Source organism: Protopterus annectens, chromosome 12.part0 (assembly GCF_019279795.1).
Source record: "Protopterus annectens isolate FY-2018-M chromosome 12.part0, PAN1.0, whole genome shotgun sequence".
Classification (NCBI taxonomy): Eukaryota; Metazoa; Chordata; order Ceratodontiformes; family Protopteridae; genus Protopterus; species Protopterus annectens.
The window spans coordinates 1,166,550,301-1,166,577,332 of record NC_056746.1 but is presented as its reverse complement, the minus strand read 5'-3'; the positions used below and the strand labels follow the sequence as shown (position 1 = coordinate 1,166,577,332).

The 27,032-nt window shown below is 39.7% G+C and overlaps 1 protein-coding gene across 1 annotated transcript in view; it reads left to right on the top strand.

Annotated features, from left to right (window-relative positions):
* Positions 1-27,032, top strand: part of LOC122817052 (bactericidal permeability-increasing protein-like) — a 442,831-nt gene that overhangs the window by 178,963 nt on the left and 236,836 nt on the right. The window contains exon 6 of the mRNA XM_044090194.1: positions 9,411-9,474. Within this exon, the coding sequence (XP_043946129.1) occupies positions 9,411-9,474 (64 nt within the window). The remainder of the gene's footprint in view (positions 1-9,410; positions 9,475-27,032) is intronic.

Sequence of the window (27,032 nt, the reverse complement as noted above, 5' to 3'; positions counted from 1 at the left end):
CTCCACCTCTAGCAGGTAAAATAAAAATAAAGAGATGATTTAACACTGTAGTTAAATAATATTGAGTGCCGTGGTTGCAAGCATTTAACAAAGGTTACTCCTTTGTTCTACCGGCTTGGGCAATAGACTAGTTCTTAACTTCTTCAGCTTATTGGGACTCTGGATTTGCTGCAGAGGTTTGCTTCTTTGTTTTCATTTAGTTTCACATAAAATAATTAGGTGTAATGGTTCATTAAGCTGAAAAATGGGTCTAACAATATTAAGAAGAGGAAAGAGAAAATGATAACACCTTAAAAGGTTAAGCTGAGATATTAAGAAACATATAAGAAAATACAGCTTTACCTCATTCCAAAGCCTATTCCTTAAATTATTGCTTTTTAGCTATAAGTAAAATATTCCTACTTGCATTAGCAAGATGTCTGCTTAGTAGAAGACTGAATTTTTGCTGAAAAACATTAATGTGTAACATTTTAGAAAACGTTTGCAGTATAAGGTGGTTGTGGATATTGGTGAGTCAGAGATCTAAAGGACAGCAATCAGTCACAGAGATACTGTTCTGTTTTTCATGTGTTCAAAGGGCAGATGTTTTAGGAGCTAGTCTTCACTACAGCTCATATCTTAGTACATTTGTATGGGAGATAATGCCTAGTGGATGAGGAAACTATAGTGCTTTATAACTGTGTGTGTGTGTGTGTGAGTGTGTGTGTGTGTGTGTGTGTGTGTGTGTGTGTGTGTGTGTGTGTGTGTGTGTGTGTGTGTGTGTGTGTGTATATATATATATATATATATATATATATATATATATATATATATATATATATATATATCGGTTCACTTTCAAAATCCTGAAGTTCGGAGCTTCTGGTGTTGTGGTGTGTTAATGGATAGGTGTAAGTTCAGGTAAGTATGTTGGTTAGGGGCTTTAGTGTACGGTAGTGTGTGTTTTAGCTGTGATGTGCGTGTGCAAGGGGCTGAGAAATGTGTGCGTGCGAGTTACCTTTTGTGTGTGTGATTGTGCGATCTCGGAGTTAGTATATATAAGTAGGGGGTGTGGGGGGAGCTGGGGCTTGCACCCCTGCTTGTCTGTCATGTAGAATTGTATGTTTGATTGTGGGGGGACATTGTGTGTATGTGCCCGGTGTATTTTTAGTGTAGATTCGCAATTTTAAATTTCGCAGTTATGGGATTTTGGGATTTAAAGCTTTCAGGCATAGAATTTCGAAATACTGAAATTCGGGATTTCAGTATTTCGAGATTCTATAGTGAATCCATATATACACACATGCACACACACACACACAGATACACACACACACACACACACACACACACACACACACACACACACACACACACACACACACACACATTACTTTTTGAGTTTATGAATTTACAAGAAATTATTGAAACATTTATATACCTATTATTTAGCTGTTGCTAGGCTACCGGTTATACACAATGGTTTTATGTGCATGCCTTCTTGAAGACAAACATTATTTACAAATTCCAAGTCTAAAGTTATATAAAGATCACAAACCACAGATTGCTTTGCTGACAAATGACTGATTGGCTTTGATTAGTGAAAGAAAACCTGTTCCACAAATGGGAAATGGGTTAGACTGTTGGATAAGCCCTACAAGTGTCTTTGTAATGGTGATGTGCTGACCCGCTTACTGTTCCATCAAAGTATTCAGTGTTGCACATATGTACTGCAGAATGTTAGATGTTATTATATTAAACGCTGAACTAATAATTAACTTGAAAGTTTTGCTTGCAGAAATACAATATGTAAAACTAAGAAAAAGTGTGTAGCAGTGGCACTTATTTATTTGTGTTTCTTAAATGGGTTGGTGGGCTGGTGCAAGGACATTTTTCAGCAATGACTGTGTAAACTCTTGAAGAAAGAGAGCAAAGAAGAGAGCAATAAAAGGACTGAGTACGGTCAATACAGTTCATGGGATTTATTTAGATGAGTGTGTTACGGTCAATACAGTTCATGGGATTTATTTAGATGAGTGTGTTACAGTCAATACAGTTCATGGGATTTATTTAGATGAGTGTGTTACGGTCACTACAGTTCATGGGATTTATTTAGATGAGTGTGTTATGGTCACTACAGTTCATGGGATTTATTTAGATGAGTGTGTTACAGTCACTACAGTTCATGGGATTTATTTAGATGAGTGTGTTACGGTCAATACAGTTCATGGGATTTATTTAGATGAGTGTGTTACGGTCAATACAGTTCATGGGATTTATTTAGATGAGTGTGTTACGGTCAATACAGTTCATGGGATTTATTTAGATGAGTGTGTTACGGTCACTACAGTTCATGGGATTTATTTAGATGAGTGTGTTACAGTCACTACAGTTCATGGGATTTATTTAGATGAGTGTGTTACGGTCACTACAGTTCATAGGATTTATTTAGATGAGTGTGTTACGGTCACTACAGTTCATGGGATTTATTTAGATGAGTGTGTTACGGTCACTACAGTTCATGGGATTTATTTAGATGAGTGTGTTACTGTCAATACAGTTCATGGGATTTATTTAGATGACTGTGCATATGGCTGTATGTATATAGTTTCACTGAGGAGTGTTTTCCTCAATGAGGAAGTCAGTGCATCTCACAGTTAGAATATAATTAGCAGGGGCTGTGGGGGTGCAGGGAGTCCCCCCCCCACGAAAACAATTGCCCCCCCTACAAAAACAATTGTTTTATTTATTTTTCAATCGATTGATATTTTTTGAAGTCTGTTTGTTCACATTGATGATTTTGAGATAGATGATTTGTGCTGTTGATCAGTCTATGCTTCTATATCTACATATAGTAATTGGTCATGTTTTGGTTGTCTTCTTCAGTTTGCGTTTTAGAAGTTGGTATCCTACAATTCCATCGGAGTGGGTGGGGCTATGTAATTATGTATGCAACTTTTATGTTAATCAGTCTACAGATTTGCATTTATTTTTCATGGGCCTTTGTCCAGACTTTTGATGTTTCCAGGTTGAGAGGTATGATGGGGCCTTAGTTTAATAACTCATCTGAAGGACAGTGCATTCTGGAGTGTAGCACCCCCCCCCATGCAGTACCAGTATTGGAAAAAGTAATCCAACTACATGGTGTGGGTGCAGAACCTACAGCCTTATGCATCAAAGGAAAGTGTTCTACCTGTTGAGCTATTGAGACTGCACTCTTCTTTTACTTCTGAAACCTTTTCCTACATGGATACTAAGCATATTTGATGTGGAAATAAATCTAATACTATCTGCAGTGCAGTCTTCTGTTATTAAGCCTTGTTACATGTGCACTGTTAATAACACAGGGAGGTACTACCCCATACTCTTACCTCATCAATTTCCCCTCTTGCTTTATTTAACAGTAAACATCCAAACCTCTTTCAAGAAGTGTATTTAATCAAGTCATTCCTAAGAATTATTTCTAATAAAGTATAATATCTGTTGCCTAGGACTTCTATGATGGAGTGGGCAGTGTTATATCGCATCTGATATAACAGATTATATTTATATAATATATATAAATAATATATATAATATATAATATAATATAATATATATATATATATATATATATATATATATATATATAATATGTATAGATTATTATTATTGGCTAAGTTAAACTTCCTAAAAATACTAAAACCCAGTTTACTACCAGTTTTAAATATAGCTGCTTTGAAAGATGTAATTTGGTCTCTATCAGATTTCCAATTAAACATTTTTCACACATAAAAATCCTTCAAAGTATGAATAAATCTGTGTTATTTTTTGTAAACTGCCTCACAAAGTACAAAACAGTTATTAACATAATGCATAAAGTTGGAATCTTCATGTCTAAACAGCACATTAATCCCTCAACCTTGCTCTTTATATGTTACACTACTCTGGAGCTGTGAGAGACCTGATTGGGGCTCCATGTAATTTTAAATAGAACTTCTAGAAGAAAACACATATCGTACTTCAGCACAAACTGGTAACGAGCCACCAGTGTGTCTGCAAACCAGTTTCTGTGTTGAGTACTGTTGAAAATGTCACATCACTGCATCCATTTATGTAAAATATCACCTACAAGTAACTTCAACACTGGTAAACCAATCAGATAAAAAGCAGGGAAAATAAACTCAGCACAGTGAGTAGCAAATATTTCAGGCATCCAAAGTGAAGGACAGAACAGTGTAATAAATTCTAGGTCCTAGAATAACAAGCGAAGCCCAACAATTACTTCATGCAATAGAGCGGGGCCACAATACTAGTGGCAGTCCTTTGAAAATATTCAGATAATGTAAAGAAGGAAACAGACCTGTGCTAAAAACAAACAGAAAATATTAGAATCCAGTCTACTTTATACTTCAGATGGCTGGCATTAAGGAACTGAACCACCAGCAGGAGCCACAAACATATTGTGTCTGGGCCAGCAGAAATCAGATTAGTTGTCAACAGCGGTACTTCATCTGTGAGGCTCCTTATCTCAATCACAATTAACTTCAGAATGGCAAACACCAGCAGCTAAAATGTCAGACAGAAAAACTCTCCCATCTACATAGTCTGCAGTCCAGAAACCAAATGTGAACCATCTCCAGTCAACACACTGGACAGAAGAAATGTGCAAAGCCACAACAGAGCATGCATGGACCTTCTCAAAGTAAAATTGCACAAAAAGCGTTAGTTCTAGGGCCAGTACCCCAAGCCTCTTTGGTTTGCAGAGTCTATACATAAAGCCATCTAAATTAGTACTAAAGCAGGGCTTTAAGGTCTTGTAAGAAATGAAACACTAAGCATCTCAAGCCAAAGCCGTAACTGCACAATTATTAAAACAATACACTACTTTGTTTTCTAACAAGCTCCTTGAAATGCAATTGGAACAGCCTGAACCTAACCCAATTATCCATAAGGAAAATTAGCTCAAAACAGAGCAGGTCTACATGTCCATTCTTGTTACAAGCTCCTCCAAAATGCCAGTGGATAGAATAAATTAATTAATTCCAATCAAACAAGTTAAGCTGACAAAGTAAAATAAGCCCACAAGAACTGGGAAATGAAATAAAATGCAGGGTGCAGAAAAAATTACAAAAGCAGAAATCAGACAGAGCTGAAATGTAAAAAAACAAAAAACAAAACCCTCCTATGGCAGGTACCTGCAGCTGCATTAGAAAACATTTGAAAGGGTCTACACATAGCCATGATACAAAAAATTTATCCATGAACAGTTAATAAGAAAATTAAGGAATTTTAAAACCACAGAACACTACTTCTAGCTGCCACAAGTGATTGAAATGTATTCTCTTGTAACATACGCCCATGACCCTAACACTTTGAAAGCTGCTGTTACATGTAAAAGGACAGCAAACCCCTCCTCACTGCTCTTGCGGAGGCAATCTCACCCCTCAAACTTATACAAACTCACATCATGGTGACACAATGGTGAAAAAAGGGGTAAATCCTAGAAGTAGCTCACCGTGGTTTTACCTTACCCAAAAAAATTGAGCAGTTCTGGTCAGGTAGCTAAGAAAATATCATGTGTTCCTCAGAAAGAAAAAAGATAGTCGAAAATATTTAAAATATATTTAGAAGTGTCCCTTGTAAAGTACAGATGTTGCTGGGCTGATCTTCTTTTACAACAAAAAACAGTCTAGTCTACGTCAGTGAGATATAGGCTTCAATATCAAACTTTTCAGCATTATTCTGGCTTAGAACTTCCTTTTAATAGATATGAGGGAATGCTATAAATTTCAGAAAACAATAACAAAGGTACAGCCATGCTTTTCTCTCACAGCACATCATCTGAGATGGAATGTGCCTTAACAGAATCAGATAATTTCTTCATACATCGTTTCTAATAGAACTGCCAGAATGTTCACAAGGCAAAGAATGAAGTTACATGAGAAGGACTCAGCAAACACACACACACACACACACACACACACACACACACACACACACACACTCACACACACACACACACACACACACACACACACCCTTATTCAACATATCAGAAAAGCCAGTTTTGGGAATTTGTCAGCAGCAAGTTAAAACTTGCCTCTACCTATATGCATGCAATATTATGGTACTTGCGTGTAGCAGAGGAAATATCTTGCAGTAGTTTGCACCACCCAAAGTATTGTTTCTGTTTGAGATAAATGTTGTTTAGGCACCATATTATTATTAACAACCTTGCAATCTCAAGACATTTTATCAATCTTGAGAAATATGATTGCATTATATTGTAAATGTTTTACTGTAGATAAGAACAGGATGTTCCTCTCACCCTTTTTGGGGTTCCATCTTTCCTCCTCTCTTCTCTTTCCCTACACCCTACTGGTCATCTAATAATCAGAGTAGTTACCATGAGTACTACAGGGGACTCCTAAGGGATATCATTCATGGGGAACATTCCAGATAGCTCAGGGGTAAGATACTGCCTTGCAGCTTCATAGTCCAAGACTCGGTCCTGGGGGGGAATTTTGTTATTTCTGTGCTTGCACTGGTTTTCTCTAGTATTATTCCAAAAGCATACTGACTGATATTAAATTTAAAAAATATATATTATACTTAACCTTGACATTCTGGCTGAAAAAAGGGCCAGTCCATTTCTCCAATTAAATGATGACTAATCCGATCTAATCTCTAAAATGACTAAAAAGGAGAGCATATTTTCACTGGCAGGTTTGTACAGAAGGTTAAGATTACAAACTACTAGCATATACTGTGCTGTAGTCCAGGGTTTGATACCCATAATCTCAATTTACCTACTGTGTCACTCTGACCAATTTACTTAACTAGACTGTACTCCCAGAGCAACCCTGTAAAGATTCACTTATCCCTATTGTGTTTACCCAGTTAGCAGTTGAAAAAATAAACCACCCAGCAGAAACCCTCTATCAACTCTTCAGCCTGAAAACCTGCACAGGTTCCAAGCCTTAGATTTGTTGTGTTGCCCTACAAAGCTGAGCCCTCTATTAACCCTTGGAATTACAAGATGATTAGTCTCATTAGCATTTGCAAGGCTATGGAACATGTTATAGCTGAACTAATAAGCCAAGGTATAAGGTGACCCTATAACTCTTTTGATATACACTGGTTTAGTTTCATAAAAGGCAGATTAGGTCTGTCTAGTATCAGGACCTTACCTGTGCTGCTCAGTTTAGAATTCTGTTCATTACAGTTGTGGTAACAACATTTTGCTCACCATAGCTGTGATAAACAGAATTCTTAAGTGTACTGAATAAGAACATTCTTGCTGGGGCCATTACAAAATATTAGTGTGCATACGTACACCATAAAATTTAATATTATAATTACTGTGAGGAACACTACTGTAGATACTCACATGAAGGAATCAAATAAAACTTAAAAACAGAGATAAATTGCACACAACATGTTGCTGTTTGTCTTTTGGCTTTTCCCGGTCAGGGGTCGCCACAGCAAAACTCCGATCCGCTAATGATTGGCAGTAGGTTTTTATGGTGCCAAGTTGACAGCTCGATGCCCAACCTTCAACGAAGACACGCCCATTCATGCATGTCTTTCGGAATGCCACTCGACCGCAGGGAGGACATGCAGACTCCACACAGAAGGCACTCCCCGCACACCAGCCGAGAATTGAATGGGAGAACCTCTTGCTGTGTGAGGCAACAACGCTACTGCTGCACCGCCACGGATAAATTGCACACAACATAACTGCTTAAAAGACATATTTTGCATACCTGTTATAAAATGGTTCAGCTTACATCAACAAAATACATTGGTCTTTAAACCTCTCTAGTCCTTGTCTTATTCTGTGCTGTGATATTGTTTAATCTGCATGCACAGGCATGAATGGCAAAAAGGTTACCTGACCATCCATTTAAGTACCTATCCCATGAGTTAAGCAAAATTACTAAATGTGTTACTCCAATAAAATCTGTCTTTTACCTAGTTGTTTTATCCAAATATTTAACACAACAGCATAATTAGCTTTCTTTGTTAAGCTGTAAAGTAAATGAAGCAAGAATTATGACATTTGGCTAAAATGTAGCAGTATGGTACCTCCTTTTTTTCTTTGTTATGAAATATTTTGTTTGGTGGGATAAGCATTAGCCATTAGGATAAGCATTAGACGTTTTAGAATCTATCCAGTTAATACCAATCTCCAGGGAGAAAAGATTAGCAGATGCAGGGTAATTCTATATCTGAAAAACACACATTTCAAATTTTATTGATGCTTGTCAGATTCAGGATCATTTACAAAATCAGACATACTTTTTTAATTTATTTTTATTTTATTTTATTTTTATTTTTGCTTTCTTGTTATCACAGCCCCTCGAGGTAGTCTCTCCCAGTTACCCACAGAATCTACTCATTCCACAGGGTGAGAGCCCAGTGGTCCAATCACTAGCTGGAATAAGAGTTGGGTGAACCAGAAGTGAGAGCCATCATCCACAAGGTAGTGGATGGGATTTTATTTTAAGCCATACCCTTGTACATTACTCATAAACATCCAGTGGACCAGCATGTAAATAGCCTTTACAATCCATGACAATGCCTTCAAGTGTGACTTGATCAGTTGGCACTGGCGCCTTGCAGTCAAGCAGCTCTGTGAAATCCCCAGTCTATAATAATGATTCAACTAGCATGAGTGCATTGCATGGACACATCCCCACCCCCAAAAAAGAAGAGAGCAGACTAAGCTCCATCCTGTCTATCTTCTCCTATGCCTGTTCCAACAGGTGCCTGTGCCATTAATCAAACTCAGGTTATCAGGGTCATTGTCAAGACTTTAATCTCCAACACAATCAGAACTGGCTAAAAATAAGATATTTCAGTGGTATCAATACTGTATGTTATATCCTGTCACATTATGTTAAGCTTTTAATTAAAAATCCCTTACCAAATAGAAATCTGAAAATGTAAATCTGTAATCGTTGCTTTGTAATAGTTACTGGCATAGAAAACACGTGGTGGCTCCATGGTGTCTGGTTATAGGCTGGTTTCTGACACATTTTATTTCATATTACTAGTGATTTTTATGAGACAGTAAAGATTTATAATCCTGAATTTATGACGTTAACTACACATATACTTAATTAATTCCTGATCTTTATGGTATGCTTTGCTTACATATGTATTCTTTACTTATGAAACAATATTTTTTCTTGTGTTCTACTTGGACCAACTGTATTTAGCAATGCTCATTAAAGAAGTGAGAAGTTTACAGACAAAAAGCTCTGGGATGCCCTTGTACTTTTTTCTCACTCAGAGTCTGAAACTGGACCAGTATCTTAGCATCACCCTTTGCTCATTCATTGCTTGAACTAGCATGTCCATTTTTCTAATTCCTTATTCAGCATGCTACGTACTGTTTCAGGCTTGTTTTCTTGACTGTCACTAATTGTTGATGTATTCCACAGATATGCCCTGTTGTTGTCAATACCATTAACAGAAGGCTACCACCTATCCTACATACCTTGCCAGGTAAGGCTCTTAGGAGCTCGCTTAATGTTTGATTTGCATGCATTTCTATTCTAGTAAATTCTCTTGTGTGACTTCTTATTCTGTGTGTCTGATTTTTGCAGTAAATGTTATGTATCTTCCTTGAAGCTTATCTTCCTGCACATCCAATAAAATGAAAATGAATCACTGCACAACTGGGCTTATCAGTAATCAAAACAAGATAAACATAAATAAATTGACAGTATGTAAGATCTCCTAGGCTCCAATGCCCATTCTGTGACCAAACTCTAGATGTCACTCTGTTACAAATGAATGTCCATACTCTGCTTTAGCTTGAGCCGTGTATAATATGATATATAACTGTCCACATATGTAAAGCTATCCGGTCACAACATAAGTTTTATAAGCAGTGCTTTCTTGTCCCAGTGGACCCCATAATAACAAATTCATCAATGCATGCTTGTATACCTGCAGAAGCATATATAAATATACGCATTATGTCAGAACAAGGGGGCTGACTATTTTTAAGGCATTTTCCAGCCAGGAGAGACCACCTCTATTTAATTCTCTGCATAGCCTCCATTCTTGCCAGCAGTAAAGTAAATCTTGCTTCCCAAACTTGGTTGCAGTGTTTCACAAAACAAATGCTAATTTTCCATCAGGAATAATGCTGAGCTTCAAACTATCTGATTGGCAGTGGTGTGAATGACATCATGTAGTGTTACAGCAAACTGGCATAAGAGATACTACAGTTGTAGCTACAGAAAATACTGTCTTAGTGTATTAATTGATATCTTTGTAGGCTTCTTAGTCATTCAATGATTACTGCATCATCTTATCAGCATACCTGTCAACTGTACAGATTTTCATAGAATATCCAGAGTTTTGCCTCATATTTTTGGGCCATATTAAATAAATAAAATTGTGGTTTTCTGCTAAATAATTGGTAAATTATTAAAGACTGAAGTCAGAAAATGTTGATAAACATTTGAGTTTCAGGCTTCATACCCTTCAGAAAAATTCATGCTAACACAAAACCTGTTTTTCTATTAACTTTCTAAGTTTATAAGAGCAATATTTACAAATTATGCATCTTTTGGGCCTTTGTCCCCCCATTTTTATGGTTTTGTCCAGATTTCTTGCTCTAAGTGGTTGAGAGGTATACTTATCTGCCAAATGAATAAAAAGAAACAAGTAAAGCCCCACGAACAGTGCAGCTAGAACTGTGTACATACAGTGTTAGTCCAGCTAGAACAGTGTACATACAGTGGCGGCTGGTGACTTCAAATCACAGGGGGGCTGCAGGAGACAGCTGAATGGGTGGGGTCAAGGGGTGTGGTCAACCAGAAAGGGGAGGAGCTATGCACAAAACCACAAAAAACTAACTTTAATTAAATACGCTGCCCTGGGTGGCAAACCATCATTATGAAAGTCCAATCAAGACAAAAATAAGTGTAGAAGAATAAAAATATTTCAGTGCATTGGCTGCATGACAGCTTACTTAATATCTAGATGGAAACAAAAGGTTGTGAGGCCTGAAAAAATAAATTACTTTTTAAATACATTACTGGAATGCCAGTCAAAATCAAGTGTAAGAAAAACCAGAAGCACTCAACTCAAACCACTTCTCCTTGCACTGCAGTCCTAATTATAATATATTCAGCTTTATTAAAGTACCAAGTAACATGCTGAAAGTAGAAATCTATGTGATGCCCCACTTGTAAAATGTTTCTTATCCAAAAAGACCTGCTGCCTGACAACTTGTTTCATGGGAAAACATGATAAAAGTAAAAATGAAAAGCAAACAAGAAACAAGCTCAAGATACATTGCTTAAAGGATTACTGTACAGGTTATGGACCACACATGATTGGCATTCTGTTTAGTTTACGGGTAAAGTCTGTAGAGATGACTGGAAGTCTCCAACAAGTAGAATGAGCTTTTTAAAATAATGGAATCCTGTCCTTTAATACCCAAGGCTTATACATTATCTAGTCAAGTATTCTCTGCATGGCAACAACAGAAAGGCTTTCAATGTTGGCAATTCTTTAACAGTATGCTTATTAAAGCTTACTTGCATCTTACGATCTCAGACAAGCTTACCTTATGGTCATTAAAGCATTGCTACTTAAAAACACAGAGCAACAGGCACTTTGAGTAATAAGCATAAATCTGAGTAATAAGCATAAATCAACAGTACAAAAATATGACAGAAACCAGACCATTCTGCAAAATCAAGGACAGATGAAAAGCCACTGTAGTACTTATGCAGTGTGTCCTCCCCATCCAAGGTAGATACAACTACTCCTTGCCTTGTTTGGACACATCCAGAGTCACTACATGGGGGAGTGGGGTGCAACAAGCATGTCACAATTTGAAATCTCTCTGGCTGACTGTGATGGCCCTGACACATTTGTCATACCTCTCAACCTCAAGAGCAAGAAATCTGGACAAAGCCATACACAGAAGTGGGACAAAGGCCCAACAATAAGGACAATTTTTAAATATTGCTCTAATAAACTTAGAAAGATAATAGAATAGGTCTTGCATTAGTATGAATTTTCTGAAGGGTATAAAATCTGAAACTCAAATGTCTGTCATTTTCTAACTTCAGTCTTTAGTGATTTGTCACTAATTTGCCAAAAACACAATTTTATGAAAATGGACCAAAATGTGATGCAAAAAAATATAAAATAGACACACAATACAGCTGCTACCTGTCAAAGAAGGGACACTTTAATATTAGTACTGCTACCTTGAGCAGCTGACAAAATATAAAAGAATCTACATGCATTTCAAGTAATCTATAACTTTGATTATTACAGTTATTTCTTAATTGTAAACCCTCCGTGTTTTCTTCCAAAATTGCTATTTTCTTGGAGGCATTATAACGGGGAAGAGCAACATTTTGAGCCAAAAATTGGGGACACTTGAGAGGTTGGCTATGCCTAATTCTATAAAGCAATTTATTTGCATGTACCTCTCAACCTGTTAATGCAGTAAATCTGAACAAGGCCAAATATATTGGGGGCACATATAAACAGTACTAAAAATTGCTCTTGTATAAATTGAGACAGTTGATAGAACAGCTCTTACTTTAACATGCATTTTCTGAAGGTTATGAAGTCTGAAACTTATTATTGAGTGACTTCTGGCAAATCATTTAGGAATTAAAACTACAAATTTTATGAACAACAAACCAAAAATAAGAAGCAAAAATCTATTCATTCTTTGAAAATCTGGGCAGTTGGGAGGTATAGTTCAGCTGGGCCTGTCTGAGTTTGCTGCCCTTCCCCCCTGACAAAATAATGGTTGAATGGAGCCTCTGCAGCCATTCAAATGAACCATTATGCTTGGCTATTCCTCCATTTACCATAAACACTAATGTGCATACTGCTTTACTTCTATGATGAGTTGGACTTCATTTGAAAGTTTTATTTTGTATTTTACAGCACAAACACTAAGTCATCTGTTAAACAAAGCAATGCAGTCTCACAATGAAAACTTAGCATTAAAACTTCTCTGCCCTTGAAACTCACATTCATTGAAACAGCATTGAAACCCACATTCAAAGAAAATACATTTTGCCAGTGGCAGATAAAGATTAATTTTGGGCTGTTTTGAATCATAGGCTCCTTGCATATGAAACATACATGTGCTCTTTGATACACCTTCCTCATTGTACTAAAATTATATTCCTTGTACAATACAGTACACTTGTTAGAGGGTGTTTTAAATTTGTTTTGAACATTTTTTCCAGTAAGCAATGAAACAAACCATATGCACCCATAATGGCAAAACTGCCCAGTTGAGAACATTTATCATAAAAAAGTCTACTCAGACTTCCACAGTCCACCATTATTAGTAAATATACACAATTCTACAGTCCACCATTATTAGTAAATATGCACAATTCCACAGTCCACCATTATTAGTAAATATGCACAATTCTATAGTCCACCATTATCAGTAAATATGCACAATTCTACAGTCCACCTTTATCAGTAAATATGCACAATTCTACAGTCCATTATCAGTAAATATGCACAATCTCTGAAGTCAGTCATCTAAATAATTCCACATTAAAGAAATCTGTAACTAATGAAGGGGTTGCTGCTAGCAATCACCTTTATATTTCATGGTTTCATCGAATAATAAAGTGTCTGTTGCCCCTCAAAATAAATTGCCTATATTACATTAAAAAATGATAAGCTAGTAATAATATTGCAAGAGGAAATGGATGGCAAACTGATAACAAACTCATAGTTAGTATCTTCACCAAGGAGAACATTCTCAGTACGGCAGCATCCACCCTTGTGGGAGTAAAACCCACAGCCTTCTGCATCAAAAGCAAGTACACAACCTGTTGTGCTATGAAATCCTTTTTGGGGATTTGATTGCCAGAGGGGGTCCCAGTCCCCGGTCCTGGGAAATGTTTTGTTCCCCCATTTTTGGGCCCAGACATTTTAAGATCCTCAAAAAAGGGGGCTGGATATCCAAACCCCCCCCCCCCCCCCCCCCCCCCCCCCCCCCCCCACCCCCCCCCCCCCCCCCCCCCCCCCCCCCGGTTTTATTTAAGGCTCTAAAGGCCTTTTGGTTTAAAAGGGTCGGTCGGGTGTCTTCCCCCGGAACCTCCTGGATAGGTGGGTTTGTCCAGTTGGCATCCTTCGTCAATTTTCTGCCAGAGGATTTCATAAAGGGGGTGGGGGAGGCCAGGGTGGCTCTGGAACAAGCCTGGCCCCGGTCATTTCGGGGGCCTTAAGCTTCCCCGACGCCCCTTTAGGGCCTTTTTTTGGCCTTTTAAAAGCCCCCTTACCGCTGTGAGCAAGAGGGAAAAACTTTATCTGCCGTGAGGCCGTAGGTGCCCGTTATTCACTCCCTTCTCGGCCTTATCCCAAGGCTAAAGGAGGAGGGAAGATGGTTCCGTAAATCACGTAAGTTTTTCCTCAACAGCAGGAAGATTCCCTCCAGAGGCAGAGGGACGGGAAATTTTTCTGGGAGACGCCGTCCCAGAGGCAGCAGAGGCCCTGCACTCTGGAGACCGCGAGTCCTTTTTCTGGCTCTTCAGCCTCCCACACCGTGCGTGAGGGATTGCCCGGCTGCTGCTCGGGAGCCAGTCGGGCTGCGTTAGCTGCCACCCAAAAAGCCTGGGAGTCAATCACTCAGGACAGATGGGTGCTTGGATCATTGCCGGAGGTTACACCATCCCATTCACATGCTCACCCCCACCGTCCAAAAATCCGGACCCACCACCCAGTCAAGGGGAAATTGCAGCCATAGAAGCTTTAAAGCTGCTAGAAAAGGAGTCATCCAACGGTCCCCTACAGACCAGATCGGATCCGAAATTACTCGAGGTTCTTTTTAGTGCCAAAAAGACAGGGGACCTGAGACCAATTTTGGATCTCAGCAGACTAAACCAATCCGCGAAATCCAAATTCCGAATGGTCACGTTACAATCCATTCTCCCATTGTTGGAGAAGGATGTTTGGATGTGCTCCATAGTCCTAAAGGACGCCTATTATCACATACCGATACATCAGGCGTCCAGGAGGTATCTGCGCTTCAGCCTGGGAGACAGTCATTTCCAATTTTGTGCACTGCCCTTTGGTCTCACCACAGCCCCAGGGTGTTCACCAAGTGTTTGGCAGTAGTGACTGCTCACCTGAGGAGTCTTGGATTCCAAGTGTTTCCTATCTGGACGACTGGCTCCTGACTGCCACCACCAGGCATCTACTAATGGACAACCTCAAGCCACCATCTCCCTGGGTGCTACCCTGGGAATTACATTCAATTGGTCAAAGTCTGTCTTGCTGCCCTCTCAGCGCATAAGATTCATAGGAGCAGAGATAGACTCAAGATTGATGCAGCGTTTTCTTCCGACCCGAAGGATCCAAACTTTACAAGGCCAGGTTCAAGCCCTGATTTCAAGATCCAAAGCCCCAGCCAGGATGGTCCTACAAGTTTTAGGTTCGATGTCTGCCACGGTTCTTCTAGTTCCTCTGGCAAGATTGCACATGAGGATTCTTCAGTGGCTATTGTCAACTCAATGGTCCTTTCAGGACCTTCCCCTCAATCATCCCATTATAATTACAGAAACATGCAAAGCGGGACCGTGGCTGGTGGCTTCAGACATCCAATCTAAATCAAGGAAGTCCTTTTGTTATTCCCTCTCCAGTGGTCACCCTGACGACAGATGCCTCCCAGACAGGGTGGGGGGGGCATTGTCTGGGCAGGTTAGTTCAGGGCTCCTGGCTTCCAGACGAAGCTCTTCTCCACATCAATGTATTGGAGATGAGGGCTGTACTTCTGTCCCTACAGGCCTTACACAAGGTTCTCCCTCAGGGCATAATCGCCATCCACACAGACAACATGTCGGTGGTCTGGTATCTAAACAAACAAGGAGGGACCAGATCTTACCCCCTTTGCAGAGAGGCCATGAGGGTGTGGGAATGGGCTGTAGCTACCAGCCATTTCTTGGTAGCGACCCACATTCGGGAAATCAAATATATTGGCAGACAGATTGAGCAGGACAATTCTCTCTCCTCACGAGTGGTCCCTAAGCGAAACAGTAGCAGCTCAGGTTTCAGGAGATGGGGGCGCCGTGCTGCGACCTATTTGCAACACCACTAAACACCAAGAGCAAAAGGTTCTTCTCCTTGACTCCACATCAAGGGGAAGTAGCTATGGATGCTCTAGCACAACCTTGGCCAACAGGGCTACTTTATGCCTTTCCTCCCGATTCCACTTCTCTCCAAAGTCATTCAAAAGCTTCTCAATTGGGGTCCACAATGATACTGATTGCTCCATACTGGCCTCGTCAGGTTTGGTTTCCCTACCTGAAAAACATGCGGTGGGCGATCCTTGGACTTTAGATCTAACTCCGGATCTGCTAATTCATCAGTGAGGCGACAGCATCAGTCCCTACACTCCTTGAAGTTGACAGCTTGGCTCCTCCACTTCCGACTTTAGTCAGAAGTCACACATTAGACCCGGAAGTTATTCACATTTTATCTTCAGCCCACAAACCCACCACTAAGAAATTGTACCTCAGTAAGTGGAAGAGGTTTGCTATCTGGGCTCAACTCAGGGCTTTAGACCCTATCACTGCTCCAATCGGAAGTTTTGAAATTCTTAACATCTGTGTTTAATCAAGGATCTTCTGTCTCTACTATTAAAGTCCAACTGGCGGCTATCTCTAAATTCCACGAAACCATGGATCCTCCATTGATGAGCAGCAGACTATGCAAAACTTTCATTAAAGGTGCGGGTCTATTAAGACCCCAGTTTTTCATCCTGCGCCTCCATGGGATCTTGATTTGGTGCTTCGTGCATTAACATCTTCCCTTCGAACCGGCTGCTACATGTGAACTAAAATATCTGTCTTGGAAAACTGCCTTCTTAGTTGCAATTACTTCTGCAAGAAGAGTTTCAGAGCTTCAAGCTCTGTCTATTAAACCACCGTACTTGATTTTCCACAAGGATAGAGTATCACTTAGGCTCAATCCATCCTTTGTCCCAAAGGTCTGTTCTAATCTCTGTCTCCAACAATCTCTAGAGCTACCAGTTTTCTTCCCAAAATTCTCCAATGAAGCGGAATATACTCTCCATAAATTGGATGTTCACAGGCAGTGCGTTTCTATTTAGACAGGACTCCAGCAATTTCGTAAGTCAGACCAGTTGTTTGTGTCCTTCTCAGACAATAAATTGGGTAAAACCATAACAAAGCTACTATCTCCAAATGGATTAGAGATTGTATAACTCAGGCTTATTCTTCTTGAATAAGCAGCTTACAACATCTATCAAAGCTCACTCTACCAGGGCTATGGCGACTTCTATAGCTTTTCATTCCAAGCTCGCTATATCGGAGATTTGTGCTGCGGCTACTTGGTCCAATCCGACACTTTCATTTCCCAGTATAAATTGGATGTGGCATCTAAAGGGCGAGCATCATTTGGTTCCACGGTGCTCAGCAGTGTTTTCGAGTGACCCACCCAGGATTCAGGTGCTAGGGCCGCAGTCCCATCAGTCAGAATGTGGCGAGATAGGATCACATAACATCTTTTAGTTATGTACTCACCATAACTTCAGATGTTTGGGATCCATCTCGCCTACATTCCTAATACCCACCCTCCTTCCCTGCCTTGGAGATCAGAAGAGATTGAACGGTTTTGAGTTCTACTGTTTTATCTTGTTTCATCTGACGATGTTATATAAGCAGGGCGTGCATGTGTGCATGTATGCGGACAAACTAGATCTGGGGGACTGGTAGTGGTGCATCCTGGGATATAGTAAGCTCAGCCAATAAGAGACTTCGCTCTTTGGCATAAGCGTGCGAGTGAGCCGAGGATCGGCTCGAACCATCAGTCAGAATGTAGGCGAGATGGATCCCAAACATCTGAAGTTATGGTGAGTACATAACTAAAAGTTTTCTGCTAAATAATTGGTAAATTATTAAAGACTGAAGTCAGAAAATGTTGATAAACATTTGAGTTTCAGGCTTCATACCCTTCAGAAAAATTCATGCTAACACAAAACCTGTTTTTCTATTAACTTTCTAAGTTTATAAGAGCAATATTTACAAATTATGCATCTTTTGGGCCTTTGTCCCCCCATTTTTATGGTTTTGTCCAGATTTCTTGCTCTAAGTGGTTGAGAGGTATACTTATCTGCCAAATGAATAAAAAGAAACAAGTAAAGCCCCACGAACAGTGCAGCTAGAACTGTGTACATACAGTGTTAGTCCAGCTAGAACAGTGTACATACAGTGGCGGCTGGTGACTTCAAATCACAGGGGGCTGCAGGAGACAGCTGAATGGGTGGGGTCAAGGGGGGTGTGGTCAACCAGAAAGGGGAGGAGCTATGCACAAAACCACAAAAAACTAACTTTAATTAAATACGCTGCCCTGGGTGGCAAACCATCATTATGAAAGTCCAATCAAGACAAAAATAAGTGTAGAAGAATAAAAATATTTCAATGCATTGGCTGCATGACAGCTTACTTAATATCTAGATGGAAACAAAAGGTTGTGAGGCCTGAAAAATAAATTACTTTTAAATACATTACTGGAATGCCAGTCAAAATCAAGTATAAGAAAAACCAGAAGCACTCAACTCAAACCACTTCTCCTTGCACTGCAGTCCTAATTATAATATATTCAGCTTTATTAAAGTACCAAGTAACATGCTGAAAGTAGAAATCTATGTGATGCCCCACTTGTAAAAATGTTTCTTATCCAAAAAGACCTGCTGCCTGACAACTTGTTTCATGGGGAAAACATGATAAAAGTAAAAATGAAAAGCAAACAAGAAACAAGCTCAAGATACATTGCTTAAAGGATTACTGTACAGGTTATGGACCACACATGATTGGCATTCTGTTTAGTTTACGGGTAAAGTCTGTAGAGATGACTGGAAGTCTCCAACAAGTGTAATGAGCTTTTTAAAATAATGGAATCCTGTCCTTTAATACCCAAGGCTTATACATTATCTAGTCAAGTATTCTCTGCATGGCAACAACAGAAAGGCTTTCAATGTTGGCAATTCTTTAACAGTATGCTTATTAAAGCTTACTTGCATCTTACGATCTCAGACAAGCTTACCTTATGGTCATTAAAGCATTGCTACTTAAAACACAGAGCAACAGGCACTTTGAGTAATAAGCATAAATCTGAGTAATAAGCATAAATCAACAGTACAAAAATATGACAGAAACCAGACCATTCTGCAAAATCAAGGACAGATGAAAAGCCACTGTAGTACTTATGCAGTGTGTCCTCCCCATCCAAGGTAGATACAACTACTCCTTGCCTTGTTTGGACACATCCAGAGTCACTACATGGAGGAGTGGGGTGCAACAAGCATGTCACAATTTGAAATCTCTCTGGCTGACTGTGATGGCCCTGACACATTTGTCATACCTCTCAACCTCAAGAGCAAGAAATCTGGACAAAGCCATACACAGAAGTGGGACAAAGGCCCAACAATAAGGACAATTTTTAAATATTGCTCTAATAAACTTAGAAAGATAATAGAATAGGTCTTGCATTAGTATGAATTTTCTGAAGGGTATAAAATCTGAAACTCAAATGTCTGTCATTTTCTAACTTCAGTCTTTAGTGATTTGTCACTAATTTGCCAAAAACACAATTTTATGAAAAATGGACCAAAAATGTGATGCAAAAATATAAAATAGACACACAATACAGCTGCTACCTGTCAAAGAAGGGACACTTTAATATTAGTACTGCTACCTTGAGCAGCTGACAAAATATAAAAGAATCTACATGCATTTCAAGTAATCTATAACTTTGATTATTACAGTTATTTCTTAATTGTAAACCCTCCGTGTTTTCTTCCAAAATTGCTATTTTGCGGAGGGATTATAAGGGGGAAGAGCAACATTTTGAGCCAAAAATTGGGGACACTTGAGAGGTTGGCTATGCCTAATTCTATAAAGCAATTTATTTGCATGTACCTCTCAACCTGTTAATGCAGTAAATCTGAACAAGGCCAAATATATTGGGGGCACATATAAACAGTACTAAAATTGCTCTTGTATAAATTGAGACAGTTGATAGAACAGCTCTTACTTTAACATGCATTTTTCTGAAGGTTATGAAGTCTGAAACTTATTATTGAGTGACTTCTGGCAAATCATTTAGGAATTAAAACTACAAATTTTATGAACAACAAACCAAAAATAAGAAGCAAAAATCTATTCATTCTTTGAAAATCTGGGCAGTTGGGAGGTATAGTTCAGCTGGGCCTGTCTGAGTTTGCTGCCCTTCCCCCCCCTGACAAAATAATGGTTGAATGGAGCCTCTGCAGCCATTCCAATGAACCATTATACTTGGCTATTTCACTCCATTTACCATAAACACTAATGTGCATACTGCTTTACTTCTATGATGAGTTGGACTTCATTTGAAAGTTTTATTTTGTATTTTACAGCACAAACACTAAGTCATCTGTTAAACAAAGCAATGCAGTCTCACAATGAAAACTTAGCATTAAAACTTCTCTGCCCTTGAAACTCACATTCATTGAAACAGCATTGAAACCCACATTCAAAGAAAATACATTTTGCCAGTGGCAGATAAAGATTAATTTTGGGCTGTTTTGAATCATAGGCTCCTTGCATATGAAACATACATGTGCTCTTTGATACACCTTCCTCATTGTACTAAAATTATATTCCTTGTACAATACAGTACACTTGTTAGAGGGTGTTTTAAATTTGTTTTGAACATTTTTTCCAGTAAGCAATGAAACAAACCATATGCACCCATAATGGCAAAACTGCCCAGTTGAGAACATTTATCATAAAAAGTCTACTCAGACTTCCACAGTCCACCATTATTAGTAAATATACACAATTCTACAGTCCACCATTATTAGTAAATATGCACAATTCCACAGTCCACCATTATTAGTAAATATGCACAATTCTATAGTCCACCATTATCAGTAAATATGCACAATTCTACAGTCCACCTTTATCAGTAAATATGCACAATTCTACAGTCCATTATCAGTAAATATGCACAATCTCTGAAGTCAGTCATCTAAATAATTCCACATTAAAGAAATCTGTAACTAATGAAGGGGTTGCTGCTAGCAATCACCTTTATATTTCATGGTTTCATCGAAAAATAAAGTGTCTGTTGCCCCTCAAAAATAAATTGCCTATATTACATTAAAAAAATGATAAGCTAGTAATAATATTGCAAGAGGAAATGGATGGCAAACTGATAACAAACTCATAGTTAGTATCTTCACCAAGGAGAACATTCTCAGTACGGCAGCATCCACCCCTTGTGGGAGTAAAACCCACAGCCTTCTGCATCAAAAGCAAGTACACAACCTGTTGTGCTATAGTATTAACTTGGCAAAGCACTAAACTTCTATTCCCCTGCAGCTCTCAGCTCCTTGTAAAATCTACTCAATATCAACTGCATCTCAACAGCAGCTCAAGAAAACTGGAAAAAGCCAAAATGTATTGGGGGGGGGTCAAAAGCCCAAAAACAGGGACACATTAAACATTGCTTGTATAATCTTGGAAAGTTGCTAGAATAAAATGTTGTGTTGCCACCATATATTTTACTGCCAAGGTCCCTGAGCAAAAAACAGTCAGAGTAACATACCACTACGCCACATCAGCTGCTTTGTAAAAGAGAGGAACACTGAAACTTAAATGGCTATCATTTAGTGAATTCAGTTCTCACCATAGCTGTCAACCTCTTAGTACAAAACACCTGGACAAACCCAGTAATGAGGGAATACAGCCCTCAAACATATTCAGTGAATTCAGTTCTTGCCATAGCTGTCAACCTTAGCACAAAAACCTGGACGAAGCCAATAATGGGGAATACATTCCCAAAAATAGGGACAAATTTAAAATATTCATCTTATAAACTTAGAAAATTGCTAAAAAAAGGTTGTGCTACTATGTATTCTGAAGAACATGAAGTTGGAAATTCACATGCCGGTCAATTTTACTCATGGACAGAACAAAACAATTTTCAGCAGAGACGCAGGGATTAATACTGCAGACACGTCTTTGTAAAATGGCAGGGCACCAGAGCAAATCCACACAAATACAGGGAGGAGATGCAGACAGAAGCCACCCCAACCAAGAATCAAACCAGAAAACCTATAGCTGTGAGGCAACAATACTACCACTGCACCATCAATTATACAAGGAATTAAACACTCAGAAACCTGAAGTCTGAAATTCAAATGCCTGTCAATTTTACTGCGGACAGAACAAAAACAATTTTCAGCAGAGACGCAGGGATTAAAACTGCAGACACATATTTGTAAAATGGCAGGGCACCAGAGCAAATCCACACAAACACAGGCAGGAGAGGCAGACTCCACACAGAAGCAACCCCAACCAAGAATCAAACCAGAAAACCAGCTGGGAGGCAACAATACTACCACTGCACCATCAATTATGCGAGGAATTAAACATTCAGAAACCTGAAGTCTGAAATTCAAATGCCTGTCAATTTTACTGCGGACAGAACAAAAACAATTTTCAGCAGAGACGCAGGGATTAAAACTGCAGACACGTCTTTGTAAAATGGCAGGGCACCAGAGCAAATCCACACAAACACAGGGAGGAGATGCAGACTCCACACAGAAGCCACCCCAACCAAGAATCAAACCAGAAAACCTATAGCTGTGAGGCAACAATACTACCACTGCACCATCAATTATGCAAGGAGTTAAACATTCAGAAACCTGAAGTCTGAAATTCAAATGCCGGTCAATTTTACTGCGAACAGAACAAAAACAATTTTCAGCAGAGACACAGGGATTAATACTGCAGACACGTCTTTGTAAAATGGCAGGGCACCAGAGCAAATCCACACAAATACAGGGAGGAGATACAGACAGAAGCCACCCCAACCAAGAATCAAACCAGAAAACCTATAGCTCTGAGGCAACAATACTACCACTGCACCATCAATTATGCAAGGAATTAAACATTCAGAAACCTGAAGTCTGAAATTCAAATGCCTGTCAATTTTACTGCGGACAGAAGAAAAACAATTTTCAGCAGAGACGCAGGGATTAAAACTGCAGACACGTCTTTGTAAAATGGCAGGGCACCAGAGCAAATCCACACAAACACAGGGAGGAGATGCAGACTCCACAAAGAAGCCACCCCAACCAAGAATCAAACCAGAAAACCTATAGCTGTGAGGCAACAATACTACCACTGTACCATCAATTATGCAAGGAATTAAACATTCAGAAACCTGAAGTCTGAAATTCAAATGCCTGTCAATTTTACTGCGGACAGAACAAAACCAATTTTCAGCAGGGATTAAAACTGCAGACACGTCTTTGTAAAATAGCAGGGCACCAGAGCAAATCCACACAAACACATGGAGGAGATGCAGACTCCACACAGAAGCCACCCCAACCAAGAATCAAACCAGAACACCTATAGCTGTGAGACAGCAATACTACCACTGCACCATCAAATATGCAAGGAATTAAACATTCAGAAACCCTTAAGTCTGAAATTCAAATGCCTGTCAATTTTATTTAACATTTTTTAATCAGGACAGTCTGACTTGGAACAAATAAACAATTTTCAGCAGAGGCCCAGGAAGAAATAATGCAGACATGTCTTTGTAACATGGGAGGAAACAAAAGCAAACCCACACAAACACAGGGAGAAGATACAGACCCCACAAAGAAGGAACCCCAGCCAAGAATCAAACCCAAGAACCTGCAGCTGTGAGGCAACAATGCTATTACTACACCATCAAATATCAAGCATTGCAACATTTACAAACCACAGATATTATGAGGAACAGATCAGATCGAATATGAGGCAAAAATCTGCAATTTTTTTACAAATGGTGGTGGGTAGGGAACTCAAGTCTTTAACACCTGCATACAGGGTACAGGGTTCAAGCCTGAGGTATTCCCTACCACACCACCATAAGCACCTGGGGCATTTTCACACACACACCACCATAAGCACCTGGGGCATTTTCACACACACACCACCATAAGCACCTGGGGCATTTTCACACACACACCACCATAAGCACCTGGGGCATTTTCACACACACACACACACACCACCATAAGCACCTGGGGCATTTTCACACACACACACCACCATAAGCACCTGGGGCATTTTCACACACCACCACCACCATAAGCACCTGGGGCATTTTCACACACCACCACCACCATAAGCACCTGGGGCATTTTCACACACACACACCACCACCACCATAAGCACCTGGGGCATTTTCACACACACACACCACCACCACCATAAGCACCTGGGGCATTTTCACACACACACACTCCAGTAAAGCATAAGCACCATACACAAACTCCAGTAAAGCATAAGCACCATACACAAACTCCAGTAAAGCATAAGCACCATACACAAACTCCAGTAAAGCATAAGCACCATACACAAACTCCAGTAAAGCATAAGCACCATACACAAACTCCAGTAAAGCATAAGCACCATACACACACAATCCAGTATAAACATTGTAAAATAAAGGTAAAAAGCACCATACACTTACCTGAATATATCCAGCTAACGTACCTCCTTCCCGCGCAATACTCCAAATCCCAAGATATCCCAAGCAAAGCCCGATGAGATCCCAATGCTCCTTCCCGACGACGAGACTGTCCTGACTGCTGCTCTTGCAGTCCGGATGTGACCCATAATCCTAGCGAGTCTGTGCACTTTAAAAGTGCACAGACGTCTCCTTGTGTCCCCCTATGGGGACTGCCGGACTGCCTTGAGCATGCGCATAGACTGACAGTAATCGGGTCTACTGCGCGTCTGCGAAATTTCAAAAATTTTTTTTTTTCTTTTCTATTTTTTATTTTGAGGGGGCTGCAGTCCGGCAGCCAGATGCCACGAGCCGCCCCTGTGTACATATTGTGTCAGTGCAGCTTGAACTGTGTACATACCGTGCCAGTGCAGTTAGAACAGTGTACATACTGTGTCTACACAGAGACTGCATAATCCATGAAACTAGGTAAATGTCATATTACAGGTGAAGACTGCCTTGGTTACTTCAGGGCTGCTGGAGTCATCATATTCTCTAATCTGGGAGGACATCTGTCAAATGTTCATAAACCTGGTTTATTAGTTATTGTAAAAGAGCATGGTACTCCAGATTATATTTGTATAATTTCTGCATGGATGAGATTATCACTGTGAAAAATGAGTATCTAGACTTCTTATATTTAATGATCATTTTTTGCAGACTATGCCAGGAAGTTACTATTTCAACTTCTACTGACAGGTTTTTGCAAAGGAGTGGAACCTGTTGCAAAAAAAAAAAGAAAATTACATTTTGACTGGGGAGTATTTCTCTTACAATGTGTATCTACAAATTACTTTGCCTCAGCAAACTGCTGTGCCTGCAGTCTCTATAACTGGAGCAATAACAGCCACAAACTTGAATTTTATAGTGCATTCTACTCTTTCTCCAAGATGCATCAACCTTGAGGTTAGTATAAATACATAAGGCATGTTGGGGGCATGGGGCAGTGCTTGATCCACTACAAAACAACACCTTTTTTGTGTTTGTTAGGTCAAAACTAACTTGGCACACACATTTATTCCTTATCTAATGTTGCACACATTCTTGTTGCTTACCTAATGTTAGCTTTGAACAATCATCTTTTGTTCCTAGTACAATACAGCAATGAGAATGCTAACTTAAGAGTACAAAGGGCAATGGTTAGATCCAGCTCTGAAACATTATGCACAACATGTCCCTGAGTGCGCTGACATAGCTGAGAACAAACCTAGGAATGTGTCACCATTTCCATGGCAGTTAGTCATGCCCTATTAAATCTTGTGATAAACTACCTTAAATCTTTTCTACTCTGGAATCTCTTGACAGGTTATAATGAAATAATTGGCCGCAATAGTCTGTTATGGCTCTGATGACTCTGTGAAAACCCAAGTCGTTATTAGTCTCGCAAACTCTTTGGCCTCTGTTTAAGCAGGTTCTACTCCTGACAAGTATTTTTAAAGTATTAGTTTGTTAATGTACTGCACATTGTCTGGCAGGTATAAAAATATCCTACCCCATATCCAACTTATCCAGTCCCCTCTTCCTGATAACTCTAAAACTTCCCTGGTACAGAAACCCCGCCTTCTTAAATCCACCTAGGGACACATGAACTAAATGTATTTATAAAAATGGCAATGGCTGCACCTCATCAATCCTCGGAAGCCATTAAGTGTTTGCTTTCCTTACCTCATGCCCCCAACGCCGAACACTTCTGTACTCCAGCCACTGCACCCACATGTCCTTATCCTTTTTCCTCCAGGGACATACATCATCTCGGAACCTCCCTTTCTTCCTCCCACTCACCCATCCCCATCACTCCATCCTGTCTTTCTCTACTTCTCTCTCTCTCTCTCTCTCTGCTTCCCCACAAAAACTCAAACCGCCTGCTGCACCCTATAGTATCTGAGTCCCTTTCACTTACCATATATCTCCCCACTACATTTAACTTTTTCTCATATCAGCCCTACCCTGTAGCCCCCCTTTGACCTGCAACATAAGATTCTGCTATGAACATTTCTCTGCACCACCCCCACCCCAGCATCCCCCAGCCCTTGCTAATCAGTGCTTAATATGTTTCTTCAGCTTGGTTGTGTAGCCCTGTTCTGACTCCTCCTTTTCATACCTCACCCACTCCATCAACCTGTTTAGACCCTCAGACCATTTAGCCATCATTTTAACTACATCCACTGCCACTACATATCTTTAAAGCTCTTGAAAACCACACTCACCTTTTTCCCAATTGGCTGGCATGCACTCCTTTGCAGTCCTCTCCCCTTCTCTTCATACCACCACTTCCTTAGGCCTAAGGAACAAATGTGTTATCTACTACATCACCTGCTATCATTTGGGCAACATTCACCCTGACCGCTAATGTCCCCAGCTGCCCTACCATCCCTCTAGCTGATCCGCTGTAGTTTTGCACCATGCCATCCCATTTTCTTGGACTCTTTCCCTTAATGTGGGATATAACTGTAACTCAGATTGGTTGGCCTCTCCCT